Source organism: Coffea eugenioides, chromosome 1 (assembly GCF_003713205.1).
Source record: "Coffea eugenioides isolate CCC68of chromosome 1, Ceug_1.0, whole genome shotgun sequence".
In the NCBI taxonomy this organism is placed as follows: Eukaryota; Viridiplantae; Streptophyta; class Magnoliopsida; order Gentianales; family Rubiaceae; genus Coffea; species Coffea eugenioides.
In genome coordinates this window covers 32878226-32900148 of record NC_040035.1, presented here as the reverse complement: position 1 = coordinate 32900148, position 21923 = coordinate 32878226, and the positions used below count along the sequence as shown (strand labels likewise).

The 21923-nt window shown below is 35.0% G+C and overlaps 2 protein-coding genes across 2 annotated transcripts; one reads left to right on the top strand and one right to left on the bottom strand.

Annotated features, from left to right (window-relative positions):
* The first annotated feature begins 6043 nt into the window (after positions 1-6043).
* LOC113775315 (serine--glyoxylate aminotransferase) lies at positions 6044-11374 on the top strand. Its single transcript, XM_027320142.1, has 6 exons — positions 6044-6151; positions 7965-8209; positions 8949-9233; positions 10076-10442; positions 10660-10870; positions 11097-11374. The coding sequence occupies exons 2-6, from the start codon at positions 8005-8007 to the stop codon at positions 11232-11234; spliced, it is 1206 nt and encodes a 401-aa protein (XP_027175943.1). The 5' UTR covers positions 6044-6151; positions 7965-8004; the 3' UTR covers positions 11235-11374.
* Positions 11375-15309: 3935 nt separating this feature from the next.
* LOC113777592 (protein disulfide isomerase-like 5-2) lies at positions 15310-21304 on the bottom strand. The gene is made up of 5 exons (XM_027322741.1): positions 20917-21304; positions 20299-20402; positions 19175-19545; positions 16673-16980; positions 15310-15910 (listed from the first exon to the last, which is right to left on the bottom strand). Exons 1-5 carry the CDS (start codon positions 21175-21177, stop codon positions 15596-15598), a joined length of 1359 nt encoding a protein of 452 aa, XP_027178542.1. The 5' UTR covers positions 21178-21304; the 3' UTR covers positions 15310-15595.
* Positions 21305-21923: the final 619 nt, after the last annotated feature.

Here is a 21923-nt window from a genome sequence, read left to right as displayed (position 1 = left end):
GTTCCTTAAATCATAGACTAAGGATTCTAGGTCTAAGTGATCAAATAAATGCCAATTAAATTAAACCACAAAATGATTAGAATATAAGTAATGTGTTAAATTATGAATAAATTTGGGGATCAAATTAGTAATAATTTTTAAAAAATCAGTTTTTTTTTTTTATAAATGAATTCGGTTAACCGAATTCATTACCATTTCCAAATTCAAAATCGGTTGCGAAATGAATTCGGTTATAGCCAATTTGAAATTGAAAGCGGTTTAGATTTCTATAAGTCAAATAACTGAATTCACCGAATTCAGCTAACTGAATTATCGAATTTGTACCGTTTGCTCACCCCTACTCTCTGACATGGTAGATTAGCACATGTTAATCATAAAACTTTGCAGTTTATGTCTAAACATGGGCTGATTTCATTTAAGGATAATCTTCAAAAAAATGTGAAACATGCATACAAGCAAAAATATCCAGATTACCTTTTCCTAAAGCAGAAAGAAACAATGATTTGTTAGATCTTGTTTATTCTGACGTTTGTGAATTAAATGGGTTTCTAACAAGAGGAGGAAATAGGTATTTCATCACATTCATTAATGATTATTCAAGATATGTGTATGTTTACTTGATGAAAACAAAAGATGAGTCATTTCATATGTTTAAGTGTTAGAAAAATCTTGTGAAAAATCAATTAGGAAAGAAAATCAAAATTTTGAGAAGTGATAGAGGTGGGGAATATTTCCCTATTGATTTTTCTCAATTTTGTGAAGAAAATGGGATTATACACCAAACTAGTGCACCTTATACTCCGCAGCAAAATGGTTTGGCAGAAAGAAAAAATAGGACTTTAAAAGATATGGTAAATGCTATGATTATAAGTTCTAGACTGCCTAAAAATTTGTGGGGAGAGGCTTTACTGGCTGCTTGTCATATACATAATTGAGTAACTTAGCTTAAATCCAAGAGATCACCATATGAATTATGAAAAGGTAGAAAACCAAACTTCAGGTATTTTTGAGTTTGGGGTTGTATAGCCTTTTATAGAGTCCCTGATCATAATAGAACTAAATTGGGACCTCGAGTACTTAAAAGTGTGTTTGTAGGCTATGCTGAAAATTCAAAAGCATATTGATTGCTAGATTTAGATTCTAACGTCATTGTGGAATCTAGAGATGTCGAATTTTTAGAAGATAAATTTCTTTATAATTCGACAATGAGTACAGATTTAAGCCAAGAGCCACCGCCTATTTCCAATGCTGGACTCTCTACTAATAATAAAGGAACGCAGGCGACGTTCCAAGTGAATTGAGGAGTCAAAGGCAGCGGAAGGAAAAACATTTATCCTCTGATTTTATAGATTCACAAGCTATTGTTTTCTTAGTTGAACGCGATAGAAAATTTCTACTTGACAAGATTCCTGTCTTGTTAAATGTAAAAGATGACGTAAAACTTTTAGTGAAGCTATGAAATCAAGAGATGTGTCGTTTTGGCGAGAGTCAATTAATGATGAAATGAATTTATTATTGAGTAATCATACTTGGATCCTAGTTGATTTGCCTCTGGGTTCTAAGCCAATTGGCTGTATGTGGGTATTTCAAAAGAAATATGCAACTGATGGATCTGTACAAACTTTTAAGGTAAGATTAGTAGCAAAAGGATTTAGGCAAAAAGAGGGAATTGATTATTTTGATACTTATGCACCTGTGGCCAGAATTATATCTATAAGAGTACTATTAGCATTGGCTTCAATATTTGATTTGTGTGTACATCAGATGGATGTATAAACGGCTTTTTTAAATGGTGACTTAAATGAAGAGGTGTATATGGATCAACCAGAAGGCTTTGTTCTACTAGGAAATGAAAAGAAAGTTTGCAAACTGATAAGATCTTTGTATGGTTTAAAGCAAGCACCTAAACAATGGCATCAAAAGTTTGAATTTGCTATACTCTCTAATGGTTTTAAATATAATAATGCTGATAAGTGCATTTATTCCAAGTTTACTAAAGAGTATGGTGTGATAATCTGTTTATATGTGGATGACATGCTAATTGTTGGTACTAATTACAAAGGCGTTGACAAAACTAAGAAGTATTTATCTTCTATATTCAATATGAAAGATCTTGGAGAAGTAGATACTATCTTAGAAATTAAAGTTAAGAAACATTATGGGGGCTATTCTTTAAGTCAATCTCATTATGTTGAGAAAGTTTTAAACAAGTATCAACATTTGAAGGTGAAAGAAGTAAGCACTCCTTATGATCCTAACTTTAAGTTGTTTGAAAATTCTGGAAAGCCGATTGCTCAATTAGAATACGCTAGTGCAATTGGTAGTCTAATGTATGCTATGCATTATACTAGGCCAGATATTTCATATGCAGTTTGTCGACTTGCTAGGTATACTAAGAGTCCTAGTATAGAACATTGGAAGCTATAGGTAGAGTGCTTGGATATCTTAAAAGGACAAAAGATTTAGAGCTTTCCTATAACAAATTTCCGACTGTACTTGAAGGTTATTCTGATGCAAGCTGGGTAACCAGTGTATGTGACAAAGTGTCTACTTCTGGATGGATTTTTACATTGGGTGGAGGAGTTGTTTCTTGGGCATCAAAGAAACAAACCATTATAACTCATTCCACCATGGAGGCTGAATTTGTAGCCTTAGCAGCTGCATGCAAAGAGGCCGAATGGCTAAGAAACTTATTGTTAGACATCAAGTTGTGGCCAAAACCGATGGCAGCCATTTCTTTGCATTATGATAGTGAAGCCACTATGTCTAGAGCATTAAATAGAATATATAATGGAAAATATAGACATATAAGCCTAAGACATAAATATGTCAGACAATTATTGAATGATGACATAGTCACAGTGGTGTATGTTAGATCATTCAACAACTTGGCAGATCCATTCACTAAAGCTCTCTCAAGAGATGTAGTGAAAGCAACGTCATTGGGAATGGGGTTAAAACCCTTTGTCTAGAACCACTAGTAATGGTAACCCAACCTCTCTTCTAGCACTAACACTAGATGAAAGGTTTAAAGAGTAATAACAAGTTACTAATAAGTGGTTGTGAGCACTAGAAATTGTATTATACCATTCCAAGGTACTAGTGCAGTTTGATGCTTAAGAGGCTGAGTATCATACTCTTAATGAAGCTAAATATGGTTTCATAGTGTCTTGGTAATAAAATCTTGAAATGTACTTCATCTATATGATCATGGGATTGGTGCCGCTCCTAGCAAAAGTGGGGTTTTCTTTTGTAAATGATCACGAATCTAGGATGGAGCACATGGCCAGTAAAAGTGCTAAAATCATTTCATGAACTATTCTCCGAAGGATATAATCTTGTGTGTGCTATTTCTGTTTTACTTTAAAGTTATGGTTTAAGCTACGTAGCCACCATGACTTGTTAGAACAAGTGAAATATTTACACTAAGAGAAGGGTTTTAGTTCACAAACACCTTTCTCTATGCAAGATAATATGACTGCTAATTTAATTTCATTGCAAACTAAGTGGGGGGTTGTTGGTAATAGTTTGTAATGAGAAAGTTGAAGTTCATTGTCCCACATTCAAAGAGGGCACCTTGGACCTTGGGGCTTTCTGATTAGGGTAGGGTGTTAATTAATTGTCTAAAATATTTATTTTAGATAATTAATTATGGGTGGTTAATGACAGTTACATTTAACAGACATACCTGTTAAATGGTTAACTACCTATACACCTATTTAATAAGGATTGCATCCTTTGATAGTGTCTTGGATAGGTGTTTCAATTCTTTAAAATAGTAGGACTTTGACAGTATTAAATCACTTTTTTCCGTTGATAGTTCTTAGACTTTGTTGTATCCTGAAGGTAATTTCTCTAATATGGAGGGAAATAACACCTTAAGGAAAGTGTTTTTACGCCTCAAAGTTTCTGCATTTGTCTAGCTTAGATTAGCTATTTACTACGTTCCTACACATATATGACTAATATGAGAATGTGTTGTCTCTATAAGAGTTATAGCACGTGTAGTCAATTCGAAAAATTCAGTGCCAAATTTTTACTTTTTTAAAAGTTTTTGTACACAAATTAAGTAGTACTTAATGCATTAAGTGATAAGGCATTTCTGTTATCAAACATGTTGAATTCAAAAAGTTCTAAATGAATTAATTTTTAGCATTAAGTAGAGTTATGAAACAGGCCTATAATTTTTTCTCCTAGCAAATGGTGAGTGCCCCACCTACCATTCTACTTTATTATCCAAAAGGGAAGAAATATCTAGTGCATGGACAAATGTTGACACCGTCAATTGAATTTTCATCTCTCAATCCATCCCTATTTAATTCAATGTTTCTATTATTTGAAAGCCTAGTCAGTAAAATACTCATATTATATTTGTATTATTCAATTCGTACATATCATTAACAAAAATTTTGTATTTCATACATTTCAAAAATAATTTGAAAGATATTCATACTTTTCAGTTAATTCTATAAAATATCTAATAAAATTTTGATGCATTATACTTCATGAACTGTACTTCAATTTTTGAAAAAATTTTAAATTTAATTAAGGATAATGACATATTTCAGAATCATGTCATGAATCGAGCAACATGTACCATAATTATTGTAGATTTATACATATTTAAGTAATAAGGTGATAATCTTCTAATAAATTTAATGTCACAAACACAACACTAAGCTTAAAAGTGGCATAAATATGACATAATCTTTGAAAATTATAGTAAATTTATTCGTATTTTTAGTTGCTAACTTTCAAATATGTTCGTACTATTCACATATGAATTTATATACATAATTTTGTTGTAACACATATTTCTATGCTAAACTTTTAATCATATTTCTAAAAAAGTTATGTATAATGTACACACGTATAATATCTCGAATTATACCCGTTCTTCTTTTGGCTAACTATGTTTAAAAGATCCATTTTCTTATGAATTGTATAAAGTTCTTTTTTGGCTCTAGACTGTATCAGGAATGCAGGAAAACTTTTCTTTTCCCTTTTCGATGGCTTGGACAAGAGAGCAAATGAGTGGTCCATCCGCTGGCGCTTAATTTAATAAATTCTACATTCTCAAGGAATTCTGTCAAAGGAAATTGTATTCTGATTCCATTAAGGCCCAAGATATCCCAGAGAAGTACAAAATTTTGTTTTTTGCGAAAAAGATAGCACAAAGAAACAAATTCAAAACTGCTGTGTGGCTTTGCCTTTCCTACAAGAGAGTGTGGCTGATAGCCCTTTATCACTTATCTCCCGCAAATTCTTTTCCAACCTCATGCTTTGTGGCTTTTTCTTATGGTCCTCTAAAAAACCCCTTTTCCATATACTTCTTATTTAAATACTACATCCTATATTTTTAGACATTTATACAACTCCATCTCATTTCAAGTTATGCAGAATAAAGCCTTTATATTGCTCAAGGTTATTTCATTTTGGTCCACCGAATTAGAGCGTAAATAAAAACTTTACCCCCAAAAAAATGAATAAAACTATCTAATTGAACTTTCATTCTTGTATTATCATTTTCTTTTTTTCTTTGATTTATAAAAGATATAAAACGTGGTACCAATAAGTCGTTTCCATCAAAACCAAATCAAGGTGCCCTTGCAGAGAAAACTAACAAAAACTTTTGGACACAATGTGCAATTCTATACAAAATTAATGTGCATTTCTGAAAGAGAACTTCCCAAAACTTGTAGGTATTGGTACATGTTTTAAAACTTTGAATCATACTATCACTTAAACTTATTGCAGGTTCTAAAAGGTTCAATTGGGCTTAAAGACAAATTTGTCAAACCACACAAAGGGATAAAAAACTTATGGCAATGGTACAAAGCTGAATATTTCTCGCTATCTCAAATTCTCAAAAGCCATAAAAACCCAAAAAAAAAAAAAAAAGGAAAAAAAAGTGCAGATGAGTCTACAATACAACTTCTGCTTCTGATGTCACAGAGTCTTAGCCGCAGGATTCCCATTTGTGCACTCTTATCTGCCACGTAACTCCCACGTGGGACCCACCTGAACACTGATTGGTCTCCCGCGCTCTTATAAAATTTTTCATCCTCCCAAACCTTTGTTTCTACCAAGAAAAAGCCTGCAGGTTCTGCTGAACTTTGGGGGGGAAGTCCCCTGTTTTCATCAGTTTAAGGTATATTATAAGTAATCTTCCGAACCAGCTGAATATCATATATGATATAACCATTTTTTTTGTTGGTTTTTTATGCTGTGTGTGTGTATATATTTTGTTTGATATGCCTTGCATGTGTGATTAGTGGTTTGGATGCTTAGTTTGGAGAATTGAACGTAGGCAAGTGATAGAAGTTCTAGCTTTGTGGCATTAAAAAGAGGGTCTGATTCTATTTGTTGTAATTATTCAGATTGTCCCTTTTTCCATTTGGTTGTTTCCTTTATAAAAATCTTTTAAAAAAAGCCCGGAATAAAATAAAATCAAGAAGTGCTTGGTGTTAGTTTGATAAAGCTTAGTTTGATTTTCAAAAGTGACATCATTTTTTCCTTTATTTTGTTTAGTGGTGATCATCCCTCAAAATACATGTAGCAGAATTAGTACCAAAGATTAATGTTTTCTTGTTTGTGGTAGTTTTTTTCTTTTCTGTTCCTATGTGCTTGGTCAAAAATAGGACCATATCAATCGGTATTCATCTAGGATGCATCATGGTTTTTTAACAGTCATAGAAGGTGGCTTTTGTTGTTAAATTTTTTTGGTTTTCAATTTTAGATAGTCATAAATTGTTAAAAGTCCATTTTTTACGTGAAAATCTGACCTGGTTTATGAGTGGGGTCTTAGGAAGTATCAGGGCATTTATCCAAGAGAATGGAATATTTCATGGTTATGACAGCCTTATCAACCAGAAATGATAGTCAATAATTTGCAGGTTAGTAGATGGTAAGAAATAGTAGTAATTGAAGAACTCCAACTAAAAAGGTAAAACAAAAACTCCATCTTAACAATAATCAGAAATGTTAGTCAATAAGAAAATGTAAGCAGCTCATTTAACTGACAAGTAATAAATTATAACGAGTTCTAAGGAAAATGAATGACTCAATTAAAAGGTTATTTTTTTTTGGATTCTGAACTAATCCATTTGTTTTACATTACAAAACTAATTATATGTACGTTCACCTTAAAAAAAATCTAGTGGGGACAATGCTAAAAAATTCCCAAAATTCTATGGATACTCTTGCAGTTTTATTCTCCACCATTACAAATGATAACACATGGTCCAAAAATCGGATTTAGGGGGTTTACCTAGGATATTCAACAGATTAAGAATTCAACAATCAGCATAAGTATGTTTTAGTCCTTCATTTACCTCTGTTTGATTATACCTCTTGAATAATTAATCCTTCAGTGTCTTATGATTGCAAGCCCACTGAGGAGAACCTGAATTGTGTTGTACCAATTGTAATGAGCTTTTCAGAAAATTGAAGTTCTTGAAGTAGATTTCGACAGTATATTCCGGGCTCCAATTAGTCACAAACTAAATATACCTGTTTTATAATTTTCTACTATAGTCAATCATTGAGTCCTTCAGCAGTACATTCTGTTACATTTCATTTCTGAGTTATTTGCTGACTATTGAACATAAGCATGTAAGCAATCTGCTGTTTAATTATGTTGACACTGATCTTGATTTGGAATGGAGAAATATTGTTTGATCTTCATCTTTTGTAAGACAACCAATGAACCTTTGTACTTCTCAAACTGATGTATAGACTTTGGACTGAGAGCATTGAAGAAATGAATTTTTTTCGTGTAATTTGGAAATGCGTTCGAAACCCTTTGTCCTTTTATAGATAAATTTTGTGAAATGAAAGTAATGTAATTGTAAGCTTTAAAACGAGCAAAAGAATGTCGACTCATTTATGCGGACAACTTCAGCGTTGCAATAGGCAGTTCTGGTTCGTTTTGAGGGGTTTTCTAACTGTATATGTTTGATTAGCAAATCACCAGAGAATCAACAGTTAACAGGAGGGGGAAAGATGGACTACGTTAATGGACCTGGACGGAACCATCTCTTTGTGCCGGGACCTGTCAATATACCAGACCAGATCATCCGTGCAATGAACAGGAATAATGAGGATTATCGCTCTCCAGCCATTCCAGCCATGACCAAAATCTTGCTGGAGGATGTCAAGAAGATTTTTAAGAGTGAAAGTGGAACCCCATTTCTGATCCCAACCACAGGTGATCTGCTTTGAATAATGGTACTTTGATCACTAACAAGATTGCAAATTTTAGTATCTTATGGTTTTTATTTAGGAGTAGCTGTGTAACATTGAGTTAAGCATGCCATGGAATATGTTGATCACGGTCCTAAGGAAAAGTTTTTACAATTAAAGTAACATGAAGGCAAAACTACTGCATTGCGTGTTATTAAAAGAAAACGGGGGTCATATGACTTGGCTCCATCTGGTTTTCTTGTCTTCCTTATTCTGTAGGATAGGGTACCAAGTGATGCATGTTGTCAATTCTTGCATCTGAAGTTCAGGATTCTGGAATTCTCCGTATTAAGATCCATTTTACTATAATATCATTTCATGTTTATTGGAATGACTCACTAAGAAGTAAACATCCTCGATGCCAAGTGCACATAAATGACCGAGGGAAAGAATTTGATGCTTAGTTTGCTTGATCAACTTTTTTTTTTTTTATCAATTAATGAAACCTCTTGTCTTATATATGTCATCTGTCATTAATTTAGCGCAAGTAAGATTTTTGCCTAATATTTCTGATTTTAAAAGGTACTAAGCTGAAGCTGTTAACTTCATATGCCACATACTTAATGCTGTCTAATTGCTGGTGATTTCCTTTTCATCAGTCACATTAGAACACTGTGCATCATCAACTCCAGTCAATATATTTCAGTAGGAGCTGATATTTTAACTAATCTAAACTTCGAAATTTCTCTGCTGCTGTTGGACAGGGACTGGTGCATGGGAAAGTGCACTTACCAACACCTTATCACCAGGAGATCGCATTGTATCTTTCCTAATTGGACAATTCAGTTTGTTGTGGATTGACCAACAGCAGCGTCTTAACTTCAATGTGGATGTCATTGAAAGTGAATGGGGTCAAGGAGCAAATCTTGATATTTTGGCCTCAAAACTAGCAGAAGATACAGCACATACTATCAAGGCCATCTGCATCGTGCACAATGAAACAGCAACTGGTGTAACCAACAACTTGGCTACTGTTAGAAAGATTCTTGGTAAGCAGTTGATGCTGCTCTCCTCTCTGCCATTTATCAGCTTAATGGTTTTGACTTTTGATCTAGAGTGGATATACAAGTATTATTCTTCCTTTCAACGTCAGTTAGTCATTATAAGAGCAGCAAACAGAGTCCTTTCTTATCCTGAGATTCCCAAACCAAATGTCAAACTAATGACTTGTTAGGGTTCTCTCGATGATAGTGCCTCTTAAACTTTTTGCTCTTACCATCAAGCTGAATTTTTGAAGTTGGATTAATATGATTAAGCGCACTTGATAAAAATTCCAGCATATGCGGATAGACTAGTGTCTGGCCCAGCAGTATGATAGGCTTTTGTTCCTCGAGCATGTCTGATTTTTTGTTCCACAAGTAGGAGTGACTAAGGGAAGTTAGTTTGCATCTGTTCATTGTATGAAGGAAGAAGAAATGACTTTAAGGCTAAGTTGTTATGGCAATGCAGCAAACTCTTCTAAGATATAATTGACATTTGGAGGATGACCTGACTCCTCTGTGTGGTTGATTCTGAAAATGAAATCATATGAAGAAGCCTCATATGATTACAAGTTCGAGAGGCAAGCATATGCATAGAACAATTAGGACATGCATAGAAGAAATCATCTCAAATACAAAACCATGGACAGTTAATTAGAGATTACCTTAGAATGAGATGAAAATTGAAGCATCTGCCTAGGAAAGTTCCACCGCATAACTCTGATTTGGTCGATCATCTTGCCTTGAGCTCTTTTATGTGTTCTGGAATTTAAGAAGGTATTTCTTAAAGGAATTGGTACTTTTCTTTCCCAAACATTATATAAAGCTTTCTACTTTCTTTGCAACTCCAGATCACTACAACCATCCAGCACTCTTTGTTGTTGATGGTGTTTCCTCCATTTGTGCACTTGATTTCCGCATGGATGAATGGGGAGTAGATGTGGCACTAACTGGCTCTCAGAAAGCTCTTTCTCTCCCAACTGGCATAGGAATCGTTTGTGCAAGCCCCAAGGCTCTTGAGGCTTCCAAAACAGCAAAATCTGTTAGAGTCTTCTTTGACTGGAAGGACTACCTGAAGTTCTATAAGTTGGGAACATATTGGCCATACACTCCATCCATTCATCTTCTATATGGTCTAAGAGCAGCTTTGGATCTCATATTTGAGGAAGGACTTGAGAATGTATTTGCCAGGCATGCTCGCTTAGCCAAAGCAACAAGGTATTGGCTTAGATAGAAATGTTGAAGCACTTGAATTTTGTTAAAATGAAATAGCTTGATTGCCTATGGAAGCGATTTGATTTGGTTCTTGTATCTAAAAAATTATAAAATCTTTCCACAATTAGGGTACTACTCTCATGTTGCATCACAATGGTCGGTTAATGTCAATCTACTGACATATATATCAAATTTGCATGCACTATTGCACTGAACGCAGACTTGCTATGGAAGCATGGGGCTTGAAAAATTGCACCCAAAAGGAGGAATGGTACAGTGATACAGTCACTGCTGTGCTTGTTCCTCCTAACATTGACAGTTCAGAAATTGTTAGAAGGGCCTGGAAGAGATACAACTTAAGCTTGGGTCTGGGGCTGAACAAAGTTGCTGGAAAGGTTTTCAGAATAGGGCATCTTGGCAACTTAAATGAGGTTCCATTCTCCTCCCTCAGATGCAATTTTTACAAACACAATTATTCAAATGTTCAATATGACTCATAAAAACAGTAGAAAGCAGATAAAAATCAGGGTTGTCTAACTCATGAGGAATGTGAAAACTATGTAATAAAAACCAGAAGGTCAATCAAGCTTGTGTTAATCACCTTCCAATTTTTTTTGACATAACCACTTATTTATCAATTCCTGTTTTCTGTTGCAGTTGCAACTACTTGGCTGTCTTGCTGGAGTGGAGATGGTACTCAAGGATGTTGGTTACCCTGTTAAGCTAGGTAGTGGAGTGGGAGCTGCTTGTGCATACCTACAGAACACCACTCCCTTGATTCCTTCCAGGATCTAATTCTACCTCAGTAATGCTTGTAACTAGTTTTCCTTTGCTTTTCTGTTCAGGATACTCTGTAAAAATTGCATAATCTCCTTGCATCTTGTGACACTCTTTTGAAGCTTTAAGTTTCTTAAGTGCTTTCCAGTTTGCTTCTATGTCTGGTTCTAGTTTATACTTGAAACTAAAATTTTCTCAAAACGAATCTACATGGCATCAAGTGAATAAGCATTAACTCTTCTTTTTCTACTTTCTTTTATTACCTTGCTCATGATGCATTGCACTGTGGATATCAATCACTAAATCCTTGCAGACAGCCTCACCTATAAGCACAGTTAAGGTATAAATTATTCACCTACATTGTACTTGAAAGATTTAATTGCTAAATCATGGTGCTTTAAGATTCATAAATTCTTTTTGAATGTAAAAGTAAAGTTAAGATGGGATATAACATAAGTTTTCAAGTGTTTTGTGCAGTCAGAAATTTCAGCCTTCCCAATAGATAATTTACATTTGCAGACTTTGCATCCAGAGAAACTGTGGACGCAGGAAAAGCAAAAAGAATGGAAGATGAAATTTTTATTCGATAAGACTCTTTTGGGTCAAAAATCAGTTGGATGTATTGAGGTTTGAAAAAGTTTCATCTAGACTCTTATGTTGCAATACTCTTCCCATTAACAGTTGCGATAATGTATGGTAAATTCTCAATTGGCAAATGGACAACCTTTACCCGCTTTACTACTACCAAACAAGTGAATTTGCTACCAAATTCCAAACAGAACCAACAAAATAATGGTAAATCCAATATTAGTTCATAGTTCCAAAACTAGTCCAAAATGTTGGAGCCTTCCAACACTAAACGTTTTGCTATTTGAAATAGTCTTACGAGAAGTTGCTTTTACATATCAGAGAGTCACACCATTTTAGTGCAATGGTAATTTGCAATAGTTAAGGAAACAAATAATAAGTTGTTATAACGCTAAAATTGCAATGTAGGAAAATTACAATGGTTTCTAGAGTAAGAAACCAAATCTCCAAGCCTAGTCACTTTCTTTAGTTCCACATCTTCATAGAAATTCGTTTTTTCCTTCCGAGAAAACTCTCATTTCTTATTTTTTTTTTTTTACTTTCTGCCTTAAAAACCAAGTAAAGAGGCTTAAAATATTGAGGGATGCAAATTTAAGTATTAATGAATAGTCATATAAGCAAAAATGATGTAGGAGATCTAACAAATAAAACAGAAAATAGGATATTTCGATGTATGTATGTAGTGAATTCCTACCAAAAAAAAGAAAAAAAGAACAAACAAAACAAAACAAAATCTACTAAATTATGTTACATAGGAGTTGGTGATAGAAAAGTCTTAACATCATCTCAAGGAGCAATATTGGAGGCGCCCCTACGGGGGTGGTCCAGTGGTAAGCGAACTCTTAAGGACTTCTTTGGCCCTGGGTTCGAATCTTACCCTGGACTTGAATCCCCGTGACTCGCCCGAGGTGCGTTGCGTAAGGCCGTGGTGTACTCCTCCAGTTTAGTGTATCGGCTCGGGTCCTAAGTGGTTCGAAACGGGGTATGTTCCGAGTTATCAAAAAAAAAAAAAAACCATTGGAGGCACTATTTGAAGTACAACTTGAGAAGCTTTTGACCAAAAAAAAAAGGGTACAACTTAAGAAGCACTCATTTTGTAATGAAGAGTTGAGAACAACTTTTCCAGAAGCATATATCAAGCACCTAAGTCAGAACCCATTCAGATCACCTCCTTTGCTGCTTATTATGGAAGGCAAAGGGAATTTCTATGGCCGAAAATATTTCAGACTTGAGTGGGACTGGTTTACTCATCCAGCTTCCTTGGAAGAGGTTTCTCGAGCGTGGAAGGCAAACCAGGTGTTACAAGCAAACATTAACTCCTTCGCAGAACATTTCAGAAAGTGGAACCAGTTAATTTTTGGTAATTTATTCTAGAGAAAAATTAAGATCGTACAGATACTCGACCTTCCTTCAATCTCTGGAGAAAGAGATTCTGGCATATTTTGGAGCAAGAGGAAGTGTTTTGGAGGCAGAAATCCAAGGTGAGTTAGCTACAAGCAGGAGACAGAAATACAAAATTTTTTCATACCTTTACTATCACCACGAGAAGAAGAAATAGAATCGAGTGCCTGAAGGATGAGCAAGTCCAATGGGAAATAGACGTTGGAATACTGAAGGAGATGAAGGCAAGTTTTTCCAAGGACTTGTATTGTTGTGCTAACCATGTGGAGGCGGAGTCTGAATTTCCTCAACTCAGCAATGGCAAATCCAATCCCTTAACAGACAAGCGTGCCAGCAAGAGATTAAGAGGGCAGTTTTCTCAACGAAAGGGGACAAAGCACCAGGACCTGATCGGGTGCATGCTCTTCTATCATAAGTGCTAGGATATCGTTGGAAAATCAGTAGTAGAGATGGTATCTGAGGCCTTCCAAAAGAAATATATCCACCTAGATTTGAATGGCACTCTGATATCTTTAATTCCAAAAGTGGAGCATCTAGGAAATGTAATCAATTTCAGGCCCACATCACTTTGTAATTTTTCCTGCAAATTCATTATCAAGTGATTGTGCAAAGATTGCAGCTAGTTTTGGATGATCTGATTGCCCCAGAACAAAGCAGCTTTATACCAGGAAGGCAGACAAAGGATAACATAATAGTGGCTCAAGAGTTAATGCACACTATGAGAAAGTTGAGGGATAAGAAAGGATGCATGGCTGTCAAAGATAGACATAGATAGCCAATGACAGGCTTCGCTGGGCTTTCCTGAAACAAACGTTTCAACTTGCAAGGATTCCAGATGCTTTGGTGGAACTGATTGTGTGTTTATGTCCAGGCAAGTTCAATGGAAGTTCATTGGAATGGGGAGAGAACTAGTCCTTTCAAACCAAGTAGAGGGGCCACGGCAGGGATAGGATGACTACATATGCAGATTCTTTATACATTTCTTTACGTTTTTCAGAAGAGACCATAGGTCTGCAGCCATGGCTATTAAGAGTGCTAGTGGTGCTTTTGGTCCAAGTAGTAAGAAAGGCATAGTCGCTTATAATCATCGAACCAAATAATATATTAGGAAAAGAAAAGAAGGAAGAAAAAAGGAAAAAAAAAATAGATATTGCACCCATCTCTTGAAAATCGAACTTAGGCATTCTCCAATCACGTTGTAAATTTTGTTTGTGCAAAGGGAATCTAGTGCGTGGGTGACATGCTTTGGCCTTGGAATGAAATGAACTTCTCATCTCCTAACCTTTTTCTTAAACCAAAAACAGACTTGTTTCATATAAGCAAAGAAGCATATATTGCCGGAGCATACGACTCTTGATAATTTGTTTCCTAGTACCAAAAGGTTTAGTGCATACATTATTTCGACTGAAAGCAAAAATTGTTAGTCAACCATTCGCTAGGACTGCAAAAAGAGGGAAGATGCCACGTTGAAATGAGATGATGGAGCTGCAACCGCTAAAAGAAGAAAAGCAACGTGCAAAAAACATCAAATGTTGGTTGATTTGGTGGAGATAATGTGGGAGAGGTTTCCTTGATGTAATCTCATTCCCTCCTCTCGGACACAAATTTCATCCACATTTGCTTTTACTTTTCACGCAAATTTGTAAGCAATGGTCATATCTTATATCTAGGGTGCATGTCAGCTACATTGCGAATTATGTATCCTGTCTTTGAGAACTGCTAATTTATATAGCTTATGCAGAAGTTACTTTGCTAGTCAATTTCATTTGTTTTTATTTTGATCAAATAGTTGCTTCTTTGTGAGATCAAAGTTGACGTACAAAATATTTGGCATTATCACTAAACAAGTATGATAGATTATGTTTTGCAGAAGTTCTCAAGGCACCAAATAGCCAAAATACCTTCCTTTCATACTGTTTCCATGTTAGAGAATATCAGTTTTGTGATTGCCAGTTAGAAGCCTTTATGCCGTGTATCAATCTGTGCTCATAGATCAGTTATTCATAAAGTTCACACAGTATCTAAGGCTACTAGAACTATGTAACTTCATCGTACATAGCAATCATATCGATCATGATTCTTTTGGTCCTAAAAAGAAAAAGGGTATCAAGAAAACAACAAGGTGCGAGATGCATTTGCAATTGAATTAAAGAACCTTACATGTAATCAAGCACATAACATAAATATCTAGTTCTTCATACGCTACAATATATATAGTTCTTCATAAGCTACGAAATCCTCAAAATCATGTCATTTAACTTGTAAACTCATCAATAATTGTTCATTGAACCCAGGTTCATTGGGACTTCTTTCAAGATTCTCTTTACCTGGTATGTTGTCCTCAAGCCTTGAATTCCACTGAATCAAGTTACATCTAGCATTAGCTTAGATTAATCTTCCTTGTCCCCATCCCGACGTAGTTCTCGAATATCTGGTTGAGAGGTTGAGCGGCTATCATGATCTGCATCCTCTCTTGTACCAACCCTTAGAGGTTCCTCTTTATTGAGTGCAAGGATTAAAATAAACATGCAAACAATGAAAATTATGATAAGAACAGTTCTCATTCCCAAGAATGACCTTAAAAAATCCATAAAAGAAGGACCACTAATATTTTTCTGGATAACACTCCCTTCTCGATATCCTTCAAGAAATCGAGTTATTTGTGATCCCTGATCAACTTCCTTGATGCTTTCTGATCCAATAACCTAGAAATCAATGGATCAAAAGGTTAAAATGCATGTCGACTTCGTTTCACCTAACCAGTAAGAGTAAAGCACACGTTTCTTATCAAAAGCTTCATGGCAATCATGCTAATCGACGACGCTTTGAAAATAAGCCCAATAAGAGGAGCAACAATCGGACCATGTATGTTCAGTTCTGAAATATTCGAATTTAGATTAAACTGTAAAATTAATTTTATTTTGCCTGATCTAATAGGACATCATGTTTGAAGCAAATTCAGTGGGTAACAAAGTCAGAAGTTCAACTAAACGTTGCAGTGAAAGAGTTAGCAACTTAATGACTTCAAAAGATCAGCATGTGAAAACTTTTGGGAGATGTATTATTGATTCATGTTGAAAGCACTGAAAAAGGAAACAAGAATCAAAGAAGAACAGGCAGGAACACTGATGTGAATGCACCGAAGCTTCAATTTGTTACTTTCTTCTGCTTACTTTAGTTTGACTTCATGGATTATGTCCTACACTTGCATGAGCATTACACACATATATCAATGATACCTTCTATAAACCTTTTGAGATATAAATACCATCCAGCAGATATACTATTGTTGCAGAGAAAGTGCAACCACAAATCCTCGATTGCATTAAAGGATTATTTTGGGCACCAATAACTCAGAATCGTGAAAGATGTTATCATACACCTCACAAGAGTGAAGTTGAATTGAAGGAATGACAACTTTCAAGAGTAAAATAGGGGGCAGGCGGGAAGGAAGAGACCGAACTTACTGAGAAGTATTCCTCGTTTCCATCCCAAATAACCATTTTTGGCAATTGAGTTCTCTTATTGACTTCAAAGGATTCAGCAAACTCCTCAAATTGCTTGAAACCAACATAACCGAATACCAAATCCCGGTTTGCCGAAGCTGCAGCTTTCAACAACTTGACTAAATCCCTGGATTTTTCGTCCGACTCATCCGCAACAATTGTTAAAGCAATCTTCCTCTGATCATCCTTTAACAACTTCAGTGTCTCTTGATTTATTGGCAAAGCTAGAGGCAACAAACTTTGTTTGATGTAGTCCTCAAAGAAATGCTCTGCATGCCAAATCAGTAAGTATTATTTTAACAAGTATTATGCTTTCCATAGAAGTTGGTCTCCTATCTATTTGCTCAATATTTATATTGTATACAACCTAATTAAAAAGTACTTCTGAATATGTCAGATTACAATCGAAATAACCCAATGATACTTAAAACAGAGGGCAGCTGAAGTTCTAAGCGGAAAATGAGTAATCTAAGCAAGCCCTATACATTAAAATGAAACTAGAAAAAAAACAACAGCCAGTGACGTTACACAGAATTACTGCCGTTTTAAAGCTAAAAGCGCTTTGTAGCTGTTACGATTTCCATCCGAGTAGAACTTAATTTAAGCTATACAAAGTTATTATTGCTGTTTTAAAGCTAAAAGCAATTTGGAGCTGTTATCATTTGCATCCAGCTCTAGTTTAATTAAAGCTGTATAAAGTTATTTATGGAAAACAACAATAGAAGAGTTATCCTTAAATTTTTAAACATCTTATTTAATAATCGCTTTCAGGCTCTTTATCAAAGTTAAAAGTGAAAGAGGCAGATTCTCTTTATATCTTCCTTTCAAACACAATTTTGAAAACACTCTCAGACTATAGCAAGAAGAAAATGATACTAATTGGAACAAAAAAAAAAACACCATAAAATGCTCTGTCCAAAAAAACCCAGATTTCTATGGTGTTAAAGAGAATAAAAAGCAAAACATGGAAGAAAACTTGCAATGTAATTACAACACAAAGAAGTGCAGGTGGTTTCAACTATCCAAATGCAACTTCAAAGGGCTATGTTGATCCCTATTAGCCCTGAAACAATTCACTGAATCATTTAAGCATTCTATAGCCAATGATAACTTCGAATCAGCTAATCTTATATGTAAAGGAAAAGCTGCTGGATAACTTATATGTATTGTAATTTCAAGACGAGTAATTTTAACCACTGAAGATCTTTTGTCTGTTAACAATAACATCAAAGACAGAAGATAACAAATGAATATGTGCATGAACAGCCAAGAGTGGACAACTGTCCATACATCTTGAGTCAGGTCCAACATAATTTCAATGAGAAGCACAAAACAAAGGTGAAAAGAGGGAACTAAAGGAGCTCGAAAATGAGGTGATGTAATCAAATAGAATCAACATCCTCAACAGTTCAAAGAAACATTAAGGGGCATAAGAATACCACGTATTATGTCACCTTCCTTTACAGCCTTAGCTGTCAGTTGATTAAATTAAGACAGAGCAGTAGTTGACAAAGGTAACAACCTATAAAGCAGGAAAGAGGTATGATGTGGTCTAAGACCAAGTGTTACAGCAGCATATAGCAGCACCCATCAAGATGTAGTAGAGGTCCTCCTTTTTCTCCATTCTGACTTGCTTTATAATCTGCTAAATTACTTGGTGTTGTGAGTCTATTATTACAATCTCTTATGATGGATGCATGATGCCTACAATACCAAGCCTACAAAATCCAAATCAAAACAGAGGCTCTAGTCTCCATATACACAACAATCAGCAAAATAAAGTTTTTCTATCCTATGATACCAACAGCAAAGAATATGACGGCTGATAATGCGCCATCTCAATAAATTTGAAAAGGAATAATAAAAAATGAGCAAACAAATAAATAGCAATGTCCAAAGTGAAGTTGAATGCTGACAGCTGTCAATCACAGCTTGTCCGAATTTTGCAAGTTCCAGATGCATGTCTATGCGACTGCATGCATTAATGCAAAAGTTTCTATCCAGCTTCCTACAAGTTCATTTACACTGCCAAAATAGAAATTTCTCACGAATTTTCAGTAAAAAAATAAAAGAAAATGCAAAATCATTTTTATAAACTTCTTAATTTCCACAGAAAATCCGAACAATCACCTCCACATTATATTTATGAGCATTAACAAATGATTAAGGAATCAATTATATCTGCCGCGTTGAATCCTTCTCATAAATGCAGTCAAATCAACAAGAACTTTATAAAGTTCTTCAGCATTATATAAAGATCTCAACTGAATGTAATGCAAATAGTCAATCTGTTAGGCAAAACCTTCGAGTCTAAAACAATTGGCCAAGTCTTTATAGCAAATAAAAAGAAATGCATATCCAAATGGCAAAAAGATCAAAAAGTTGACAAGCTTTTAACATAAACTAAACTCGAAATAGCTGACAGCTTCTGTGGACACGTTGTAAAAATAGAATATGATCTACCTTCAAATGGGCCATAGAATATACTCTGCTCGCTGTACTCTGGAAGAAGTGAGACTACAGCAGGCACCTTGTCAAAATCATAGAAGGCCATAATTTCATCTGAAAAATCTTTCGCCACAGCAAACCAAGCCTTCTTCTTGTACTTGACAGCCACATTGGACATCATGGACTCATCCAAACCAAATCCTATGAATATAGGAAAATGAGTGTCAGCTGCTTCAACAAACTCCCAAATAGCAGAGTCAGAACTGAGAACGGCAACATCTGGGGCAACAAATTTCTTCAAAAATCGAACTAGTAAATCAGCTTTCCTTGGTCCATAGTACTCTGTAGGAACCCCATGTACAAATATCTTCAAGGTTGGAAACCCACTGCATAACAAGCAAACAAAGATTAAGCAGCTTTTTCCCTCCCTGTTGTTCTTTCTAGTTTCATTTTTATGCTTATAGGGTGAAGATCCGTCAACTTGCCTAGAAGCAGAAGTCTAGTTTCACTGTCATAGCATAACTTTTAGCTTCTAATTGAACAATAATTTTATTTTTCCATTGACAACACACAGAAACAAGAGCCTCAAGTAGCAAGCAGCATGCTGTTTTTCACATACTTCTATGAACCAAAAGAAAGGAAAATTTGTCAAACCACCCAGCTTGGATGTTTAACTCATAAGAGGCGCCAATTTGTGATAATTATTACAAATGGTAGTTGTGCTTATTTTTGTATTGAATGCATTGTTAAATGAACACAAAGAAGTGCATTTCCTACAAAAGTTAGCATTGATGTCCTGCATAGCAAATAGCTGAAAAGTACAGCTTTTCAGCAAATTAAGTGTCAACACATGCCAACATACTACTATGAACTACAAAATAGGAAAATCTGTCAAACCGGCCGGCTCGAATGTTTAAAACACAAAGAGACACCAATTTTTGGTTATTATTACACATGGTATTCGCACTTATTTTTGTATTGAATGCATTGTTAAATGAACACAAAGAAGTGTATTTTGTATAAAAGTTAGTATAGATGTCCTTTACAGTAAATAGCCAAAAAGTACATCTTTTCTGCAAATTAAGTGTCAAGACGTGTGCTTAATTAAAAATTTTCCCCGTAAGATTACTATAACATACTCAATGTCGTGCTTAGAAGCAAGTTTTCGGTATTTGTCAGCATCAACTTTCGCAACAACAATAGGCTGCTTCAATCGAGCAAGAACAGGGGCAGCTTTTTCTAACTGCGATGTAACATTAGAATTTGTCAGTAGGTACCACACTAATTATAACACAAAAATAAAAACAAAGAAGGAGACTTGTCATTAGTTCCAATAAACCTCTTGATTCAAAAACCTTATTGAACCATGCATAAAGCTCGAGAGCAGCTCCTTTCAGTTCAATATCAGTCTTTCAATTCCAAAAACACCTACAGAGAAAACTGTGACTACTACTAATTGACTTCCATTTCCTACGCTAACAAAATTTCCACCTTATCCACTTTTTATTTCTCAATTTCTTCATTACATATAAAAATATATCAAAAATTAAAGAATACGCATTTCTAACTAGTGTATATGAAACCTAGGCACAAAATTGAAAGTTCCATACTTCGAATTGCATTAGATTTTGTAAAACTCTAATTTATGTACTCAGTGCTGCTAAATACTAGTTTAAGCACATTCAATTACCGCAATAACGTAAAATTCACCAAAAAGAATGCCAGTAAAATGAAAAATTAAGGACAAAAACATTCACCTCCGGTGCAAGACGCTTGCAGTGGCCACACCAAGGGGCGTAGAAATCGACGAAGATGTAATCGAAGGTTGAAATAGCGGCATCGAAGTTCGATTCATCAAGGTTTAATACTTTTCCGTTCTCGATCGCTCCAGCGAACTGGTTCGTCTGCTCTTGCTGTCCCATAGCGGCAGCCGCCACTGCTAAGAAGCAAGAGAAGAAAACAGCAGCTCTTGTCGAGATGCTGATAAAGATCATCGGAGATTTGGCCCGCCGAAGCATCTTGTCCGTTTAATTTCTTTTGCGGCGAGTATTATTATTTGAGCTTAGTTGAGACTTGAGAGACTTTTATTATCACCGGAAAAAAGCATGAAATTTGAAGTTGAACACTTGAAGAAGTCTCCACATCGGGGAAGAAGACTCTTGCTAATAGAATGCGAAAATTATTTTGGTATAATTATCAATTTGGTCACTTGATTTTGGTATCAGTCTGAATTTTAATTTTAATCTTTTCAGGTTTGCTTATGAATATGAGATAATTGGTCCTTATTTTGGCCTCATCTGACTAAATTTTTTAATTGAGAATTACGACAGAAATATTGGGGTCGAACTCAATTTCGAAATACTTAGGTGGCACGAATTTGATTCCAAAACTAAATTTTCTTTTATTTCATATTTCCTACATTTATTTTATTAATGGATACATATATGTATTATGCGAGATTTTATTATGACGAATTGGAGTTTTAGTCCCCAGTCTATAACCCATATGCGAATATGATCCCTAATTAATTCATAAATGCATATATAGTTCCCATTCCATCCAAATTTGCATGAAATTGGACAATTGACAGATCTCGTACAATTTTCTAACAGAATCATCGCATGTGCAGTTGACGAAATTTTGATATAAATACAAGTTTAAATCCAATTTATACCCATTTTGATTGCAAGTATACAGGTCAACTAGTAGTTTAGGGCATATATCGGGTCGATCCCACGAGGAAGATTAGACAATTACCGGCACT